This window comes from Ptychodera flava, chromosome 18 (genome assembly GCF_041260155.1).
Source record: "Ptychodera flava strain L36383 chromosome 18, AS_Pfla_20210202, whole genome shotgun sequence".
Taxonomy (NCBI): Eukaryota; Metazoa; Hemichordata; class Enteropneusta; family Ptychoderidae; genus Ptychodera; species Ptychodera flava.
In genome coordinates, this window is record NC_091945.1 from 27,245,555 (window position 1) to 27,266,356 (window position 20,802).

The following is a 20,802-nucleotide window of genomic DNA, read 5'->3' on the forward strand; positions in this document are numbered from 1 at the left end:
ATTAACTCAAAGTTGGCTTAGACTGATACTGTTAATCCAAAAAGTTCACTGATACATTTAAAAATGAATCAATTTAAAAACTTGCCTTAGAAATATGACTTTACAAAGTACAAATAAGAGGTAATGTTGAACATATGCGAGCGGAATGGAGCAATACATGTTATTTTGTATGCGCGCACATCCTTTACAAATATGCGTGCTTGTGATAGTTGGGGGGACTTGAAATATTTTGATCATATAGAGGGGGGCATTTGAAATTTTTTTAGGGTATTGAGGGGGGATCTGAAAAAAAAAAAAGATTTCAATCGCGATTCCTCCAGCCCCCCCCCCAATCGTTATTTGTGAACGCAGCCTAATTTGGGATAATTAGATGGTGTAGTGAGGTGATGGAGAATTGGATCTTCATATTTTTCAAATTTCTAAAAAAGTGTTTGGTGCCTTATATAGCTGAATGTCGTTGCAACATCACCAATTACTCATAAAAACAAGTCAGTGAGTGTATAACTAAAGCAGGTGAGCTTACATTTGCTGATCAAAACGACATTACTATTAAATTATCCCAAATTAGTTCCAATTGTATTAAATGTAAGCTTATCTTCTTTTCTTTCTTCGAAATACACTTGTAATATTGTAACTTTAAGCTAAAGGGCACCAAACACTTGCCAATTGTTTTAAAATTTTCTTTCACACGGAAGGAAACCAGAATAAGGAGGGGAAAATGAAAGTACCCATTATCCCCTCCCTACAATATTTTTGCAAATGGTGTTTCCTTCCCCTCCTTTAGCGAGAAGTTCTCACTGCCGGCAATTTCCCCCGACTATTACATATTGTACATCCGCTGAGTGCCCTGTCCCTTGACATGCATGGGTTCGCCCTGCCCTTCGGCAAGATCCGTAAACATACTCAGCATACTAATCCAGCCCAAGCCCCCGACCATCCACTAGGCCTTTATTCCAGTTCACCCGCTGTTGGTGAAACAATCTACGTGTGCCCGCTGATGATATTATAGATCTGTGCCCGCCCACCTGCACTGGTTGCCTCTCGCTGATACATGTGATAGTCGAAGTGGTACAGGAAAACGAGTAGGCCCTACTGCAGAGTTTTATGCGCACATACTGTAATTTAATTAAAAGTATATTAACTGTATTTTTGTTTTTAACTTAACCCACCTCCTAAAAATACCATCTTATCTTCGGAGAGATGTTTGGGATTCCCGTTACTATGCATTATCTTTGAAAATGTCACTATTGGTGGCGGATTTGGTCGATTAAATTCTGGTGCTTGCGCGTAGTTTTTTTTTCAGCGGCCATATTTGAGTTTCTGGTAGAAAATTATTAATAAGTTATGTTGTTACAATTCAAGTTGTGCATTCGCCGCCAGTGTTTGAAGTCATACGTTGTTGAGCATTTTTACAGAAGTTGCATTTGATTACAAGCCATCTTTAACACAGGGAGGGGAATGCAAATAGATACGGCAAATGGTGCTTTAAAGTACAGCTATATGGGCACGGGCTCATCAACGTCATGGTACTGTTCGATGAAGGTGATATAGGGACCGGGTCAAATTATACTGCTCCACAGCCGGTGCACATGTAATCGCAACGTCGACAAAACAACGAACACAAAACAACAAAATATCTATGTCAGCACAACTAAAGACCACTGGACCATTTTTTTACTAATGTACAATATCTTCAAGTTGGAAGGTATTATATATTAATTTCATTTGCACCCATTGACACGCATTTATTTCAATCATAAGGAGGATAAGGCCCAATGCTCTTTTTTCCTTTCACAGTCTTTTATTAATTATGAAAAGCAAAAATTTTCATCAGTTCTCCGTGATGATTTTAAACATATTAATCGACTACAACAACAGCCTTTAATACTACTAATAATATACTAACACATATAATATACTAATTATGCCGTGTCGCAAACTGGAATTAAACAATTGAACGCGACTTGTCAATAATAATATCGCACATTGTATCCGACACTAATACGTTGCGTTTCAGTACACTTTAGCATACGGCAAGAAAATGCACATGAATTCTAAAATGTTGCGGTGACCGTCCCTTCCAGTAGAGCCGGGTCGCGATAAACAGGAATGAGAATATCTGGGCTGCGAGTGCAGTGACAGCCATGAGTCGTCCCACTCTTTCTCTTGAAGTTCTAAAACTGCGGACATCCTGTGAGCGTGAATCAATCTTACATTATCTGCGTGACGTCATATTTTTGTCTGAAGACTTCTGCTAGAAGGCCGTACACTTGCAAATGATGAAAATGGTCAAACCGGGTCAACTTTACAAACTTACTCAGGCAATGCAGGCATCAATACCTAGAAATATTAGATACGTTTTCCTAAATTAAGAAGCTATGATTTCCTAACAGTACGTGTAACGCGCCCTCATACATTTCATCTTTGAAATCTACGTATACATATCTTGAAACGTTGAGTAATGTTCATAGGTATTGTCCTGCGATTGCTGTTTCATGTTCATCATCTATGACATCATTTGGGGTTTTTATTCTTGTAATAATCCGCTAGTGTAGGCGCAGTGTACTCCCCCCAAGTATATGGCTCTGAGTTCTCATGATCTGAAAGAAAATTGAACAATACGGAAGTGCTTTGGCTTAAGGTAGTATGCGCCTCGAAAGTGAAAGACTTAAACTTTTGCTCAAACTTCCCTCGATGAAACTTTCGACCATTGTCTTACCAAAGCAAGAATAACAATCAGGGGTCAAAGTGCAAAATTTGGCACTAGAGAGGCAATTTACCTGAGATTTCCCGATATTTGAAACCATGACTCAAAATGGCCGCCACCCCTGTGTTAAATCTACTAGGAAAAATAACATTTTCGATTTTCGAAAAACTAAGACGGTGGAAACTTTTCTTTCATCAAGAGCTTTAAAAATGAGCCCCCGCGAGTGGTAGATCAGAAGAGAATTGATTAAATTTGTAAGCCCGAATTTCTGTCCCCGATGCAAGATCTACCTTAACACATATTAATACCTCTGTGTGGTACGTCCCGTTCGACATAAATCACACGCGGCAGTGCTATGACCAATCATTAATAAAACCTCAGTGATAGCGCCTTGGGGATAGACAGTTGGACTCACAAATTATTACAATTCTTTTCTGATTCTACAACTTGTGAAGCCCATTTTAAAACTCTTTGAAATATGAAACATTTTCACACTGTTAGTTTTTCCGAAAATCGAAAATTGTATTTTCCCAGTATACTTAAAACAGGGATTGCGGCCATTTTGAATTTGAACAATATCTGATTGATAGCCTAGGGAATTTGTTTCTCTAGTGTTATACTTTGCCAGGTGATTCTTGATTTTTACTCTTGATTTGTTGAGAGAATGGCTGAATGTCCCATTTAACGGTTAAGTCTTTCACTTTCTAGGCACACATCAGAGCAATATGGGAAGATGAAATAGTAGACGATTGCTGAAGAACCTCAATGCTAAGTGAAACCGAAATTAAAATAATTTCGTCGCACTTACGAATACATTTCTTTTAGTTTCAGTTTATTCAAATCTTGCATACTGGTTTCCTATTGCCCATTACAGTTGACATAGTAATTTATGGCGTCCTATAAGCGCGCCCTCATTGACATTCAAGTCGTCATTTTATAAGGAAAGGAGCGAGGTATCCCATAGGATCTGTCATAGTGAAGCGTTTATGTCACGTTATAAGTCATGGAGGGACTGTGTTTGTTGTTAAATGTTCAGGATTAAAATTCTGTTTGTCAATCGTCGCGATGTGAACGTAAACTGCTTTTATCAAACGTGGATCTGTTGGTCCCCCCTCACCTGCAGCTTTAAATATAAGATGACCATACAAACTTGCCCCTCCGTCGACTGTTACGGTTTGTCCAGTCATAAAAGACGCAGCCCGTGATAGAAGGAAACACACGGTAGCAGAGACCTAAAAATATATAAGAAATAGAACAGTATAGTAAGAAATAATGGATCATTTTGCAAGGTTATCAGTGGGAGTCACAAGTGTAGATTGGAAAGAGAACCACTGAGCTTTCTGCTACGTTTACCGATGGATGCACAAATATCTTGAGAGAGACCCTTCAGAAGAAGTTTAGCCTTTTCCCGCCTTCAACGATTACAGAATATTTTCGGAGCCAGTGTTCACTTCCCAAGAATTCCAACAATGGGTTACTTTGCAATATGCCATCTGACATTTTGCAAGAACAATACGTGAAAAAGTGATTAGTAAATTCCTCCCTGTCATTTAGTTTCTTCCTTATACGTCTCCCCCGACATCTAAAGGTCGAATGTCAAGTACCTCCTCCGTGGTTCCTAGTCTTTTACAGGGGATTATGGGAATGGTGTTCGTGAGAAATGGCAAATCTTTGTAGTTTGCGGCGGCTGTCTCCGAGTATATCGGACCCTAGAAAAACAAAACAAAACAAATGAAAGGGGAAAACAGTTTGGTTTGTTTACAATCATTCATTTCGTGAACTTTTAGCAAGTTCTTGTAAAGTAATTTTAGCGTTGAGGAAGGAAGAATTCTGGCAAAGACCACGGGGACTGATGCAGAAGTACTTACAGGGGCCACATTGTTGATTCGAACGCCATTCCTCGCCCATTCTAAAGCCAAAGTCTTGCATAAATTATCAACTCCCGCCCGTGCTGCTCCGGAGTGTCTGATAAATGGACAGTAGTAAGTATTATGTTGAATTAGGATATCTCATAAGATGTACAGAGCTGCGAAGAAAGACCAATGGAGCTAAATGTCGTCAAAAGCCTTGGAGTGGCTCCATGTCAAGGGTAAGTTGTCTTTATCCTATAACTGAGTTGGTGATACCAGTCTTCTTTTTAATATAAGCAACCAACTACATCAAGAAACAATATATCACGAGATTTTGACCAGTTCACGACGTGTCGTAAACTTTTCAAAATCTCGTGGTATATCCGTTGCTGAGATGTTTTTTTTTTCTATCATATCACGACATGAAATTGAAATTCTGGCGTTGAACGTCAAAAAGGGAATTTTTCTCTTGCCGTAGCTGTTCCCAACCCTGCGATATTGCGAATATAGCACGGTTAATTCACATCTCGACCAATCAGATCGCAATATTTGCGCTATCAGCATTCTGGTATGATATTAGTCTGCATTCAAGTTGTCAACATGATCTATTTACATCAGTCACATATGTAGTATCCAACGATACTCTTTACAACTGGGTTTTAGTCCGAATCGGAATTTGTTTGTGAACAATAACATTGCATGTTATCAACATTCTCGCAAGCCAGAGCATAATTTCCGCTCCGCTGACTTACGCAAAAATGCAGGTAGTACCAAGCTGTTGCCGCAAAGGGGCGTGTGGTTTACGACGATTGTTATCAACAAATGCTCAGGGTCAACAACATGTACTTCTTTGTGATTAAACAGTTTTAGCATTCTGTGTAGACTTGGTTCAAGTCGGTGAATTTTAAAAAAATAAAATCATTTATAATAGTTTCTCTTGTGTCTCTCCTATTTCGTACAAACCTATCCGGAATTTGGCAGCTCACGCCAGGTTTTCCCGGCGATTGAATGCGTCACGTTTGAGTCTGCGCAGTAGTGAGTTAGTTTCTGCCGGATTCCGGGTGAAACTCCGCTGTATAGCGTTCACCCTACTCATCGCGTCCACTCACGCGCGCGTTTCACATGAAAGCAAAATACAAATCATTGCGTTCACTCCACTCAAACATTCACAAATCACAGACTTGAACCAAGTCTACATTCTGTGTAGGATGAAGAAAATGACTCTCCATTGTTTGAGAGAGCAAAAATGACGATTATATTATAAAAAGTGACTCATCTGTTGTCGGGGCATAATCTGTACATATCTTACCCTCCTCCGGGGGCTCCACTTATGGTATTAATGGTAATGTTGACAATGCTTCCTCCATTGTCTTTCATCCACTGATTGTAGACTGGTGAGTAAATCAGAAATCAGAAAGATCAAAACCACTTAAAATGTATGAAGTATTCTGTGGTATGGAGATCAACGAACTACGAAAATACCGTAGGGGGCATAAAAATCTCCCAGACGATCCATGGCATGCAGTTGCCGCACTACGGCCACAGGGTGCCTTTAGTGTACCAAACCACAGTCCCTCTATCCACAGTGTATACAGGGCCTGTGGACTGTGACTGCTGTGACCAAACTACTAGTAACTCTCGACACCAATTATAGACACTCAAAATTCAACAATCTTCCAAACGATTTAAATCAGCAGTCAAAAACGATAGGTATGATACGGGAGAATGTTCTGTCGACCTTCGGGAAGGAGAGTCACAGCGCCCGCACAGTAAATTTACCATAATTCTGTTTTCTTTACGCAACATCCTTTGTGGAGTGGCCGTGGCTACATGGACGTTAGGGACCGTTCAGATTTTACGGTCGGGGGGAGGGAGGCGGCAAAATCTTGTCGCCGGTGTTCAAAAAAATAGACCCCTGCATTTTTCGTGTAAAAAAGATGAAAACCCCCCTTCTTTGTCAGACGAAAACGTTTGATGACCCCCCTGAAAAATAACCAAAACCCATATGTCAAATTTACCCGCACGGTTTGGATTTGAACTCCTCCGGTACGCGGCACACTTTATTCGTGTAGCAGAGATGCCAGTGCACAAACTTCTCAGCCACATCCGTGCAATCAAACGTCTGTTAATTAGGACGGCTGTAAGGCAATTTTTAACTTCATTTCCATAGACAACTTATGCCCATGGACATTGTATAAAGAAAACTTTATTGCAGTGGTTCGCCAAAGGCTGCCCTCCGGTTAAGAGGGTCATGCCTCATGGGCCATTACGTAAAGTCAACTTTATTCTAGTGGGCCACGAAAGGTGGCATGTCGGTAAAGAGGGTCGATCATGGCCATGGCATAAAGTAAACTTTACTGGATAGGGCCGCTGAAGGCGTCCGGCCGTTAAGATGCTCATGGGCTATTACATAAAGTCAATTTATTGTAGTGGGCCGCCAAAGGCAGCCCGCCAGTAAAAAGGGTCGATCATGGCCATTGCATGAAGTAAACCTAATTGAAGTGGGCCACGAAAGCCGTCCGCCCATTAAGAGGGTCATGGGCTATTACATAAAGTCAATTTATTGTAGTGGGCCGCCGAAGGTAGCCCACCGGTAAAGAGGGTCGATCATGGCCGTTGCACGAAGTAAATCTAATTGGAGTGGGCCGCCAAAGGCAAAAGGGTCATGGGTAATACATAAAGTATATTTATTGTAGTGGGCCGCCGAAGGCGGCCCGCCGGTAAAGAGGGTCGATGATGGCCATGGCATAAAGTGAACTTTATTGTAGGTATTATGTTTTTGAAAATGTGGTGACCCCCTTTCCTACCAGTGAAAAAGCGATGACCCCCCTTTGCGGATTCAAAATTACGATGACTCCCTGGATTTTGCCGCCCCCCACCGGCCGTAAAAACTGAACGGTCCCTTACATGTAAAGTCCCTGGCATTGAACAGTTTACTGCCTTTTGGCTCAGGTCGGCATAACTGAGTATTACCCCATGTGGCAACCGCCGCTCTCCAATCCCCTTTCAGACGTTCACAATTTGCAGTAATCAAAACGGTAACCACACTTGTCACGTTTCTACCCCTCTTCTGTTCCCCTCTTCAACCCACTGCCCTTCGATACCGGGTAAACCATCGCCTTGACGATAAAACCAATACAGCTGATCACCATATTTCTGATAAGTGCGTCAAAAAACTCTGCATACCTTCTCTGCACATTTGAAACGTTCCAGTCAGGTTGGTTTGGATAACAGCATTCCAACCTTTAGTAGACAGATCGCCAATACTGGACAGGAACTGGCCACCGCCGTTGTTGACCAGGTAGTCTATTTTGCCAAACTCCTTCAAAGTATTCGATATCAAAGATTGCACCTGTTCATAAACAATTGTATCAAACAGTAATGGGAGAAAACCCCATCCACATCAAACAAGTAGTGTTTGAAAAGAGACGCAAACAAACAATAAGCTCGCTCTCTCTCTCTCTCTCTCTCTCTCTCTCTCTCTCTCTCTCTCTCTCTCTCTCTCTCTCTCTCTCATATAGGTGTACGTGGATGTAGATAGACAGACAGACAGTTAAATAGAATAATTTTCTTTTTATCACTTTGTAACATGCAAGCCGTCTTTGAGAGCACCACTCAATTTGAGCGTTTATAGGTTTTAACATTTTATTTCTTGGACACATCTTTCAGGTTTGATTGTCCCTTTTTATTTACAATTAAAACATGATTAGATTTAGACTGCTATGCCCTGCTGAATCTGCACTGATATCAACGCATATGATAGGTTTAACCTAAACGCGTTCCAGAAGATCTATTACGTCTCAATCAGTCAGAGTGAGAGAGAGAGAGAGAGGAGAGAGAGAGAGAGAGAGAGAGAGAGAGAGGGAGGGAGAGAGAGGGGGTCATTGCATAAAAATTCATGATACGAGCTGGACTAGTTGATTTATGCGTGCACATAGCTCAGGTCAAATTTCAATCACTGGCCTCACGTTGTCATGGTTTTTGCACGTATCAGGTCAACGCGAATGTTTCTAAAGTGTATTGCCAAAAATTTGGAAAAGAGTTGGAGATTAAATACCTTTGAACATTGGTCGTATACGACCTATATAAAATCTTGCTTACGGTGACCTGCAGAAATTTAACAGTATCTTAAAGAAACGGCAAAGTAAAAGACAAGGAGACCCTTCTCTGCATTTAGCATGTTCATACTTGGATTTACTGTCACCTCTCTTTCACCATTTCTTTTCTGCCCGAAGTGTTTCCCTACCTGGTCCTCCTCTTTAATGTTACACCGTTGATAACTGATATCGGCTGTGCCGTCTTTGTCAAGCTCTTCTTTCATCTGTTTTGCAGCTTTCTGAAGTCTTTCCACATTCCTCGAGGCTATCATGACTTTACATCCTATTAATAATCAATCAATCAATCAATCGATCGATCGATCGATCAATCAATCTACCAATCAATCAATCAATAACTAAAATAAGAAACCAGTTTTTGCTTTGTGTCACATTAGTTTACGAAAGGAGTTCTTGTTACGGCGATGTTTAGCATTTTAGGTGATGATGACTCATATTATGCAAACAGTTTTTGATTTCACTTGACTTGAAAAGTTGTTTGAACTCTTGGAAATGTCACGAGATTTGGACAATGCACTGAAAACGACATAGTTTATAGGAAAACTGTACACTCGCGTTCAGAAGAAGGGAAAATATCTCTAAGTCATCGGCCTATAAAATATTGGGATAATTCCATCTGTAAACCTTAACAAACTTGTGTTGAAATTTTTTCTTCGTTTTTTTTTTTCATTATTATTGATTACTTGAGTAGAAATAAAAGGAAAACCGTCGTCGGAACTGCGCCTGCGCGAGTTTCTTGTTTACAAACAATGTATTTCGTGCACGATATCTAGATGCACCTCATCATCATGGATGCAATATTTAAATTGTGACGATGTAGATTATGAAAGACATATTTTAACTTTCATCAATCACCATTGTACCTTGGATACAGTGGTTACATTGGTCGCACATGGGTCCCATACGACCTTTGAGCGCAGTTCCGACGACTTTATCCGAAAGAAAGATCAGTGGGCATATGGGAATCGAATTTTTTGAAAATGCAAATTAGGTACAAACAGTGTAGTCGAAGAAACATAAAATGAAATAAAAAGAAAATAAAAGATAATTGTGTGCATATGAGTATAAGCGAGATTTCCTGAAATGGGTTTACATGGTTTTATTAGTCCCCGCGGACGAAGTCCGGCGGGGACTTATAGATTGGGTCCCGTCTGTGCGTCCGTCCGTCCGTCCGTCCGTCCGTCCGTCCGTCATCAACAGTTTCTCAGACACAGCTAAACCAATTTCGTTCAAACTTGGCACAAAGGCATAGCACTATGACCTACAGATGCACGTTGATTTATTTTGTGATATGATACAATATGGGCGCGAGGCGGCCATTTTGTTGCGATTTTTCAGGTCTTTGGACCACAACTCAGACATCCTTGAACAGATTCTGTTCAAACTTGGCACAAAGGCATAACACAATGGCTTTTATATCCATGTGAAATTATTTCGCGATACGATCCAAAATGGGCGCGAGGCGGCCATTTTGTTGCGATTTTTCAAGTCTTTGGACCATAACTTATACAGCCTTGAACAGATTCTGTTCAAACTTGGCACAGAGGCATAACACTATGGCCTACATGTGCATGTCAAATTATTTTGTGATACGATCCAATATGGCCGCAAGGCGGTCATTTTGGTTGCCATTTTTCGTGTCTTCAAACCATAACTCAAATATCCTTGAACTGATTCTGTCCAAACTTGGCACAAAGGCATAACACTATAGCCTACAAACACATGTCGAATTACATTGTGATACTATCCAATATGGGCGTGTGGCGGCCATTTTGTTGCGATTTTTCATGTCTTTGGACCATAACTCAGACATCCTTGAACCGATTCTGTTCAAATTTGGCACAAAAGCAAAACATTATGCCCTTCATATGCACACCAATTTATTTCATGATATGATCCAATATGGCCGACAGGCGGCCATTTTTTTTTGCAATTTTTTCATGTTTTGAACCATAACTCAAACATCTTTGAACCGATGTTTTTCAAACTTGGCACAAAGGCAAAGCACTATGGCATACATATGCATGTATCAATTAACCTTGCGATAGGATACAATATGGCTGCAGAACTGCCATGTTGGAATTTTGCATGTCTTTGAAGCGTAATTCAAAGGTCATTACACCCATTTTGTCCAAACTTGGCACAAGATCAAGCACTATGGCATACATATACATGTCAATTTCTTCGTGACATTGTTCCAATATGCCTGCCAGATTGTCATTTTTTTTCCAATATCGCTGCCAGATGGTCATTTTTGGATTTTTTCATGTCTTTGAGGCTTAATCATATGCAAATATTCCTTAACCAATGTTGTTGAGACTTGGTACAAAGATACAGTACTATGGCATACATATGCATGTCTATTTTGTGCTATGATCCATATGGTCAATAGACAGCCATTTGATTTCAATTTTGGTGTGATTTTTTTATGTCTTTGAAACATAAACATAGGTCACTGTCCCTAGATGGACTGATTTTGTTCAAACGTGATACGAAGATAAAATACTATGGCTGCATTCTTGTGCACATTAATTTGTTTCATTATATGATCCCAAGTGGCTGATTACAACAACATACCCGATCCCATACCATTTCGAAAATTCCACCAAACCATGTGTATAGTATGTGCCGTCATGACACTAGAGGCAGTGAGGGCATTGTTGTGTGTGATGTAATCAAAAGTTCCTTCAGTGGTCATTACCGGCAGAGATGAGTCATTTATTGAACGTTCCTCAGATTATTTTATTATGCAAGTCACAGCCCGGATGCACCCGTTGCATCAATGTCATTCCACAGCTACCTAGACCACAGCTACCTAGACACCAAAGATTATAACAAAATGGACAAGCGGGGACTGTGTCATCAACGATGACTTGTTGATTTCAAGAAGTTATCATTGGACTCCTATTCAGATTTAAATCACACAAACAAGTACGTTGTTTCCAGGTTACGTTCATTCACTGAATTATCTCCCCACAAAAACAAATGGTGACCTTTTCCAGGGTAAAACACGGAAGGAATTTATTTGGATATATTTCACACACCGATATACAGATCATACTTTGAAAGTCTTATGCTAACGCGAAATTGAGACTGCATGTAGGGGAAAATGTTGTTACCTGTCGGCGAGTTTTCACAGCATAGAATTTTTCACCATAAATCTATCGTAAAGTAGGACACTCACATAGCCGACAAGCCACGTGTTTTGATCGTAAGAATGTGCCACGGGGACATATATTTGGACTCCAAAACTTTTTCAATTCACACTGGCATATTTTGTTGAAAATCGAAAATTTATTTTTTTCCTCACAGAGTTAGCACATAGGAGGTGGCCATTTTGAATTTGAAGTGTTGGAAAATATTGGAACACGATTGGAACTAATTTGGGATAATTGGATGGTGAAGTAATGTCTTTAAAATCTGCAAATGTCAGCTCGTCTGCTTTTCTGTTTACCTTAGCACTTGTTTTTATGAGTAATTAGCAATATTGAGACATTCAGCTATAAGGCAACTAAAACTTTTGAGAAATTTAAAAAATATGAAAATCCAATTATCCCAAATAAGTTCCAATCGTGTTTTGGGTAATTTGTTTATCTTGTGCCAAATTTGCCGGGTGACCCCTGGATTTTATTCTTGATTTTGAAAGGAAATTGTTGACAATTTCTTACGTTCACGCAAAATTTCAGCGAAATTTTTTCAATTTCGAGGTGCTTACTACCTTGAAGTATACTTGGACCTTCAACGGATTGCCTTCGTTCATCATCAGCAGCTTGAGACATGTTCCGTATGTAGCTCATAGAATGTAGGCTGATGATACCCAGGAATCACGTGATCGTGTAGGAAAGAAAGATCAGGTCACAAAAACCTGATTTAGAACCATTCTCCTTTTGCAAGTAAACTAACACTACGGTATCGTTCCTTGAAATGAATTTTTTCCACAGTTTACTGTCAATGATGAATAACATATTTTTGAAACAATGTTTGAATGTTCGATAGCATCATTACAGTACTGCATTCATATTACCTTACCTGCAAACTTTATCAACCGTCACACTATTGCTCATACCAACGCATAATTATAAGGTATACGCATTGACTATATCTACTGTATGTACATCCTTTTTGCGAGTTGAAGTACCATTTCTATTATAAGACCAAAATATTCACCTAAGTTGAGCAGTTCCCTAGTGATCGTTTTCCCGATACCAGTTCCGCCTCCCGTCACTATCGCCACTTTGCTGTTGAACAGACCAGGCTTAAAAGTACTCAGGACTTTGGCGCTCGACGAGGCTGCCATTTTTGCTGTGAGCCTGACGGTGCACGAGGGTACTGTTAGCTGCGTGATCCTACTAGTATTTATAGCACAGCTAGGGTTCAAATGTCATACCTGTGTACAATTCAGTTTGGGAGTACATGCCCTTTTTTCTATCGAGAGATAAATATTTCGACATCTTAACAATGTTTTTCTGAGCACATCGACATAAGACGAAGTGTCAGCGAATTCATCATATCATGGTAGTTAGTTTGTTGTGACAATCGGCTCCCGTTCAAGGTAGAGCCTATGAAGGCGATTTTGACAAAAAAATGTAGCGATATCAGCTCAAATTGGCAAAAAACCACGCCATAGTCTAAAGTACAATTTTCAAAACGTCTTGCAAAGGTTTGTGTCGATCAGATTCTCTGTTGAAAGAAATTATTTAAACTTTTTCACAACATGTGAAAATTGACGAAAACTCAAGTACGTTACGTTAGAAGGTGAGAAACACTAACATACATTGCCAAGAGGGAATTAGTGCCACGGACTTGTTTCGGTGTTGTACAGTCAGAATGTTTGTTTAAAAGGTATAGAAGGCGCCTCCGGGGACAGATATTAAGATTCTCAAAATATTTCAATAATTTTCTGGGCTACCGCTTTTGGGGAGACATTTTGATGATCTTTGTGTAAGAAAAATTTCACCATCTTAGTTTTTCGAAAATTTTATTTTCCCCATAGAGTTATACAGGGGCGGCCATTTTGAAATTCAATTGTCGGGAAATGTATAAATGACAGGTGATTTGTTTCTCTAGTACCAAAACTTGCACTATGACCCCCTAATCTGTATTTTTGATTTGGTAAGAACATGATTTTGTCGACGATTACCACAAGGCAGTACAATATTCGTCTGGACACGTGATAGAGGGACCGTGGTCTGGAGTAAATAAATGTCTTGTATTGCACATTTTTATTGTACAAGCCTCACCTAAGTCATGTGTGTGTGCCTATCTCTCTTCTACTCTCAGTGCTATACCATGGCTATACGTTATCTTCGCTATCTCTGTATGGTACTTGGAAGACAACAGTCAATATATGTGAATTTCCCTCCAAAATCTCCATCATTAGTTTTTCTACCGATCGCTAACTCGGAGGATTACTAATCTCGCCGACATTTACCTTATGAACTGCTAACGAGTTATTTGGTCAGGGTGATAAGTCTCCGCATTGGTGATCGGCAGAACAAATTAATGAAGGGGATTAGGGAGGGCAATTACCAGATATGGACTGATTTCTTTGAAATACTACACAGAGATAGCGAGGGTAAAGTAATAGGCACACACTAGACACAGGTAATACTTGTCATTGAGGTAGGAAGGAGAGATTCACTTGATATATGGCATTTTTTTATCGTAACCTCTTCTGTGCAATACCCTGTGCGATTATATGGTGACATGACGGGAAAGACTGCATAGGGGCAATTGTGCCTCGTAGACTTGTTTGCTTGTATTTACAGGTAAATTTCCAAAATTTGTCTTTATCTCTTGGCGCTGAATATAAACGTTTGAAGCACGGTCTGCTGGCTAAGAGGGTTTATTTTGAATTATAGGCCAAACATAAATTAGACCTACAGCAAATAAAGTTAGGTTAGGTACACAGTGAACGGCCTTGCACTTCTACTAGAAGAGTTTTTTAAGGTTACAGTGGCCTACGCCGTGCATCCATAAACCACAAGCGACTTTTGTTTGTACCGGGGGAGATGGTGGAATAAACACTCTGTCAGTTCAGTCAAAGTTCTGTCTCACACGGCCGCACCGACTCGCCGTGCTGGTACAGTAATTACATTTTATATCATTACAATGTTTGTCTTGATAACCGTTATCTCACGAGCTCACGTGCTACTTCTAAAACAACCTACGACTGTCAGTCACTTGAAGTATATCTCACTGTGAAAAAATGCGCGTGATTAAAGTAACGCTTCTAATAGCCTGCTTTTATTTGAGATGCGTTTTTCATTATTTTTTTCTGTTTGTAAAATAAATTGTATTACTCCACCGCCGGGAACCATGTTTTGGGGGCCAAGCAGCTGTACCTTTTGATTAATTATTTCAATATTTTGTTTCGTAAGTCCATTGCAAGTTAATTCTTTTCCACTTCCCAAAGCATGTTAAAAGACCTACAAAATATCATCTATACGTTTGAAATGCTCTAACTAGTAATGGTCACATTTGAATTCTGCTCCTGGTTAAACTTAACGGAACATTATAGAGTTTGTGATTTATATAGTTTGAACCGTCCAGGGTACACCTGTTTCCTAATCTAGGATCAGTGACCCCGGAATATGTATCAGTCATGATCCCAAGGGTGAAATGGGTGATTCGATCCGAGTAGGTCATAGTGTATTAAATCTTTTAATATGCAGTTTACTATATTACCACAGCGTACTAAATTTGGGTCGGATATTGGATACCATTTAGCAAAAAGGTCGATGCCATTTATATTTGATCCATTTAGCAATACATTGAATTTCATTAGCTTCTAGATTTTGAGAATTGTCTCCCCCTAATTGATTGATTGAATGAACTAATACATGCCACGTCAGCATTAGGATCAGATTCATGGAATTAATTCTCAAAAAGGACTCTCCCCAGTACCCGTAAGTTTTGATTACTTTTTCACAATTTTTTTCAATGTCAAGAACAAGTTCTTGCCCTGCTCCCTAAAGCATGTTGGGATAAACCGTGACAGTATCCAGGTTGTCAACTCAACCTGTACATGAAAGTGCAGATTGCATTGGTGTCGTTGACTAGAGTGTTTTGGTCCGGACTAGAATTCAGTTTACACACGGAGGCGCTGTAGAAAAAAATAAGTTCCATATGACAGGGTAAAAAATCATCAAAAGATACAGCTACAGTCTCTGTAAGTTCATCCTCGATAGGTTTTTCACCGAATGTATCGTCGTAAACAACTGACCTATTTACGGCAGCAGCTACTCACATTGCCGTTATTGCTGAATGTTGTTTTTTTTCGTAGGTTCATGGAACAGAACAAAAGTTCTAGCCCGCGAGAATGTAAAGAATGGTATAGGTTAATTTACAGCTTGAGATATAGATATAGTTTGCCCTTCTGGAAGTGTGCGTCCCTAAAGCGAAATACTTAAACTTTTCATAAACTTTCCTCAATGAAACTTTAACCATGCTTTTTAAAAAAAATCAAGAAGAACAATGGGGAGTTGCAAAGCAAAATTTTGGTACTATGGAAACAAATGACCTTAAGTCTACCGATATTCAAAATTCAAAATGGCTGCCATCTTTCTATCGGGAAAAGTTAAACTTTCAGTTTCCACAAAAACAAGCCGGTGGAAAGTTTAGTTACTGCATGAGCTTCCAAATCTTGGCCCCACAAGTAAAAGACAAAAAAAGTTTTTTTTAAAGTGTGAGATCGGAATATCAGTCCCCGAGACGCCCGGTGTTGACGAGAGGGTCCTTCGTTAATTTAATCACGTAGGCAAGGTAGACAAGTCAAAACCATATCAGAGACCAATTCTCCTCTTACCGGTAAATGAACATAACAGTGACACTCCCATATACGGATACCCTTTCGTCAGTTTCTCATCAACACTTAAACTATGATATTTGAATGTTTGATAAAATCCTAATAATAGTATTGGGACATGCGCATTACCTCACCTCTATATGTCAGGCTTTTGCACGTACTAAGTGTATTTTACCCATAATTCACATGTACGATATGTCTCTATTTGAATTTCCGTACGCGCTTTTAGCAATTAAAACGGGGTTGTCTGAGTGGCGGCAGGAATTATGCTTACATACATCACAACGAAACAAATTGTTGATCCTAAAATCTCGCTCCTTCAGTCTACGGTGAATTTAGCAGGAGGGTGCTTCTGAACTTTCCGCAGACCGAGGTACAGACGACACAACTAAACTAAATGGCGTCTACTTAGCCCTTTTCTCGTTTCGACGGGATCTGAGGTCATCTCCGTGGGTTGTAAATCCAAGTGAGGTCAGCAGTATTCCATTTTCAATTGAAAATGCCTCAGTGTTTACTCATCTAAGTTGAGCAGTCTCCTGGTGATCGTTTTCCCGATACGGGTACCCCCTTCTGAAACCACACAGCCTAAAAATACTCAGGACTTTTGCGCTCAACCGGGCTGCGATATTTTGCGATTTTTGGGGTATGTAAGAACTCACTGGCTTTTTGTCCATTATTTATAGCACTGCTGGGGTTCAAATGTCACAGGAGAGTACAATCAGTCCATTTATGAAGCTAATACAGAGCCCGTATTTTTTTACATTAAAAATATATTTTCATTATGTCGGGAGTCTCCAATTTCGCATCACCCCATCAACTGTGTCTTTCTGAATTTCACTTCGATCAGATGGTTTAAAATCAAACGAAACTTATGTGAAAGTGCTTACCAAAGTGTGACCTTAGAACAGTCTTCAAACATTTGCGACGAATGCACAACTTAGATTTTCACAACCTTATAATTTTCGACTTACAACTCAAATATTACCATCATATATGTACTTGTACTAAGCGCCTGAATTTATTCGACCAAATCTGTCGCGTATGATTGAAATGGGCCGGGGAAGATAATAATGCTTCACAACGAGGATCCAAAACATTTCTGGAGGATAGATGGGATATTGTGGTAATTGAACAAATTTAAAGGAAAAAAAGCTACAGCTAATGGGCTTTAATAACTAAAAGGTCTGACGAGGACCGGGAGTATCGACTATCGATAGGTCTGCAAATATGTAAGCACAGAGGAACATAGACAGAGTGGCAACGGGTATTGTTTAAGGCGTGAAGCGGTTACCTAACCCATCCATGTTCGCCTCGCCTCAGGTTGCTCTCGCCTCTCTTTTCCGAAGAATGCCGACCATGCATCCTTCGGTAATTTTCGGATTTTCGCCAATTGTTAAGCGAAAGTATGTTCGGCAAAGTTTGTGTTGTTGTTGTTGTGTGGTGCTGAGCGGAATTGACGTGCTGGCGAAAACGGGAGTGTTTTGAGCTTCAGGAAAGTTAGTTTTACCGTTTTAAAAATTCCTCTCATATTTTTATGAATATATAATGAGTGTGTTTGAACCAAATTTGAAAGTCTTTTATCGATACTGTCTGGTTTTACTCAATGGTTTACGGCCAGTCATACCGTCTTTTACACGTGCGTCAAGGAAGGATATGTTTATGAAACTGCTGCCGTGTTATGTTTTGATTGGCGTGAAGCAGTGTCACTCGCCTGAGAGCTCACAAAGTAACTAAGGTTGCTACGCGACTGGCTGTACGATGCCATCTCGTCGTATTTTTCGCATAATCTCGTGTAATTATCAACCACAAACAAAGCCTCCAAAAAGTTTAACACCTTTGAAGCTCATTTTTTCTGTCTATGTTTCTCTGTGATGTAAGGTACAATGCGCCTCGGAGACAGATATTCGGACTCTCAAATTTATACAATTCATTTCTGATCTACCACCTGTGGGGGCTCATTTTAAAGCTTTAGGAGAAAGAATAACTTTTACCGTTTTAGTTTTTCGAAAATCCCAAATTTAATTTTTCACCATAGAGTTAACACAGGGATGGCGGCCATTTTGAATTTCAAATGTCGTAAATGTTGAGTAATTTGTTTCGGTAGTTCCAAACTTTCCTAGGTGACGCCTAATTTTTATTGTTGATTCGATAAGAGAATGGTTGAGGAAAGTTTGAGCAAAAGTTTAAGTTATGCATCCTACCTTAAAGTAAAAAACAACCAAAACTATTCATAACACCCCTGCTGTTTGTTGAAAGACCAAAGGAAATCGGAAACCAGGTCGCTTGGCAAATGTCAATCGGCCCTTTACTAACTAGGGGCGTTATGCCGTTGCTAGGAAGCCATGCTCTCCAGGCTTATCTCTGCAATATTAACTTACGCCAGTTATCTATGTCACACGTTCGACAAAAACAGAGATTAGCAAAGATTTTGCGCTCTATTTCTGTCTTTTACCACCATTCCACTCACGACTAGACTACTCTCAACCCAGCAATGTCGTATTAACAATTTTCGCAATTTTTGGTGGCACAACAAGATGGTGGGATAGACGAAGTACAGGTTCAGTGTTTTTATAAGATTAGTCACTGTCTCTTCGTCGGCCGGGCACAGACTCGCAGTTGAGGCTGGTACAGAAATCACTCTGGTATCATTACATTGCTTGTCCTGATAATCGTTATCTGAGAAAAGTCACGCGCTGAGAGAACCTGTGACCTTGTCAGGCAGGCGAAGCACCTTCGTCATTATAAATTGTACAAATGTGATAACAGGAACATTAACTTTTGACTTGTTTTTCAGGGTTTTGTCGGTTGAGTCAGCAACAACATCTAGACTTACTTCGCACAGCTCGCAGGAAACTCATGTCGTGTATTATTGTTCTTCAACTAAATTATGAACAATAACGCGCACGTCAAACACCGACAAGCTGCATCTACGGGCAAAATGGTGGGCCCTTCAAAATTATTTAGGAAGCAGAGAACCTGCAAGCTGATACATTGAACAAACATTCTAAAGTTCCCAGAAGCTGCAGTCACTGTAGCTTTAATAATGCCATTAAATGGCCTATTGCAAGTTGTACACCATGCCGTGTGGTTTTATCCGTGGCAAAACGCGTCCAACGGTTTTTCTTTAACCTCACATTAAATGTAAAATTGGATAAGGACACCTTTTTTATGTTTTTCGTGACGTTATCGAAAGATAATAAGTCTATGAGCTTGTTTTCATTACATGGCTACTCATTCAGAAACGGAGGGTCTAATTGCGTCCATTCTTTTCATCGTAACTGCCGATATATTAATTAAAGCACCAGACACTCGAAACAAAGATTTTTGAGTGTCTATGCCCAGGGAAAAGAAACAAAAAAGCGGTATTTTTGTGATTTTCCTTTTCATGTGTATGCAACTTGAAATATCTCCTGCTCGTTCAGTGTATGAGGATGTTAATACGTGGCACTTTGCGGCCAGTCCATTTTCTAATTTAGGTATTCAATTAGAAATCAGAATAGACTGATTCATGATTAGGTCGCGAACTGCCTGGAATGTAAGGATCAAACACCCATTGAATTATGATGAGCCTAAGGAAAGAGGAAAACAAATGACCTCGCCTTATCCATACTTTGTAGAATTATTTAGATTTCCAATGCAACAATTTTGTTTATTTTCACATAAATTATTGTTCAGATATTGCACGCTATATGCATAAAATAAAAATATGGGGTCACCAGCCTATTTACAATTCAACATCGTTTAACATCACCCCCTCCTCATATGTGAAATGGGAAAAATCACAATTTTATGAGAAATATGTCCTTTTCAAATTATTTTTGTTGGGATTTTTAAATACTTTGTAAATATATCAACATGCAAACATTTAAAACTTACAACAAACAGATTATATAATGATCATTCAATCATCACTAACAAGGTCCGCTTATATGCTAAAAGCTCTGACAATACGTTGTATGAAGATAGTTTTCCATCAAAACCATGGTGTAATTTTTACAGTGAGCACAGTCCCGTACAGTGGACGCACGCGTCGTAGAGTGCGCGTTCCATTGTTTGCTGCTATAATGATGTAGCAAGTGACTCGATCACCCTTAAAGAAAGGTAATTATCACTTCAGATGCGATGATAAGAGCGGCTATGACCACGTTTTGATCAGGGAAAAGGATAGGAAACATTGTACTTTTCAATGGGCGGGGCACTGGTACTGTAATAATACGCTACCATTCGGATGAAAGTTATCTGCATATGTGTATCATATGCCATAACTAGTTGTTCTCGAATGTTGGCGGTCCCATGTTTGCAATACATCGATGAGAGACATGG

At 39.7% G+C, this 20,802-nt stretch overlaps 1 protein-coding gene across 1 annotated transcript; it reads right to left on the minus strand.

The window, feature by feature from the left end:
• Positions 1-1,842: 1,842 nt before the first annotated feature.
• On the minus strand, positions 1,843-12,979 carry LOC139117276 (peroxisomal trans-2-enoyl-CoA reductase-like). Its single transcript, XM_070680230.1, has 8 exons — positions 12,840-12,979; positions 8,804-8,937; positions 7,744-7,909; positions 5,867-5,948; positions 4,576-4,672; positions 4,312-4,416; positions 3,825-3,939; positions 1,843-2,600 (listed from the first exon to the last, which is right to left on the minus strand). The coding sequence occupies exons 1-8, from the start codon at positions 12,967-12,969 to the stop codon at positions 2,515-2,517; spliced, it is 915 nt and encodes a 304-aa protein (XP_070536331.1). The 5' UTR covers positions 12,970-12,979; the 3' UTR covers positions 1,843-2,514.
• Positions 12,980-20,802: the final 7,823 nt, after the last annotated feature.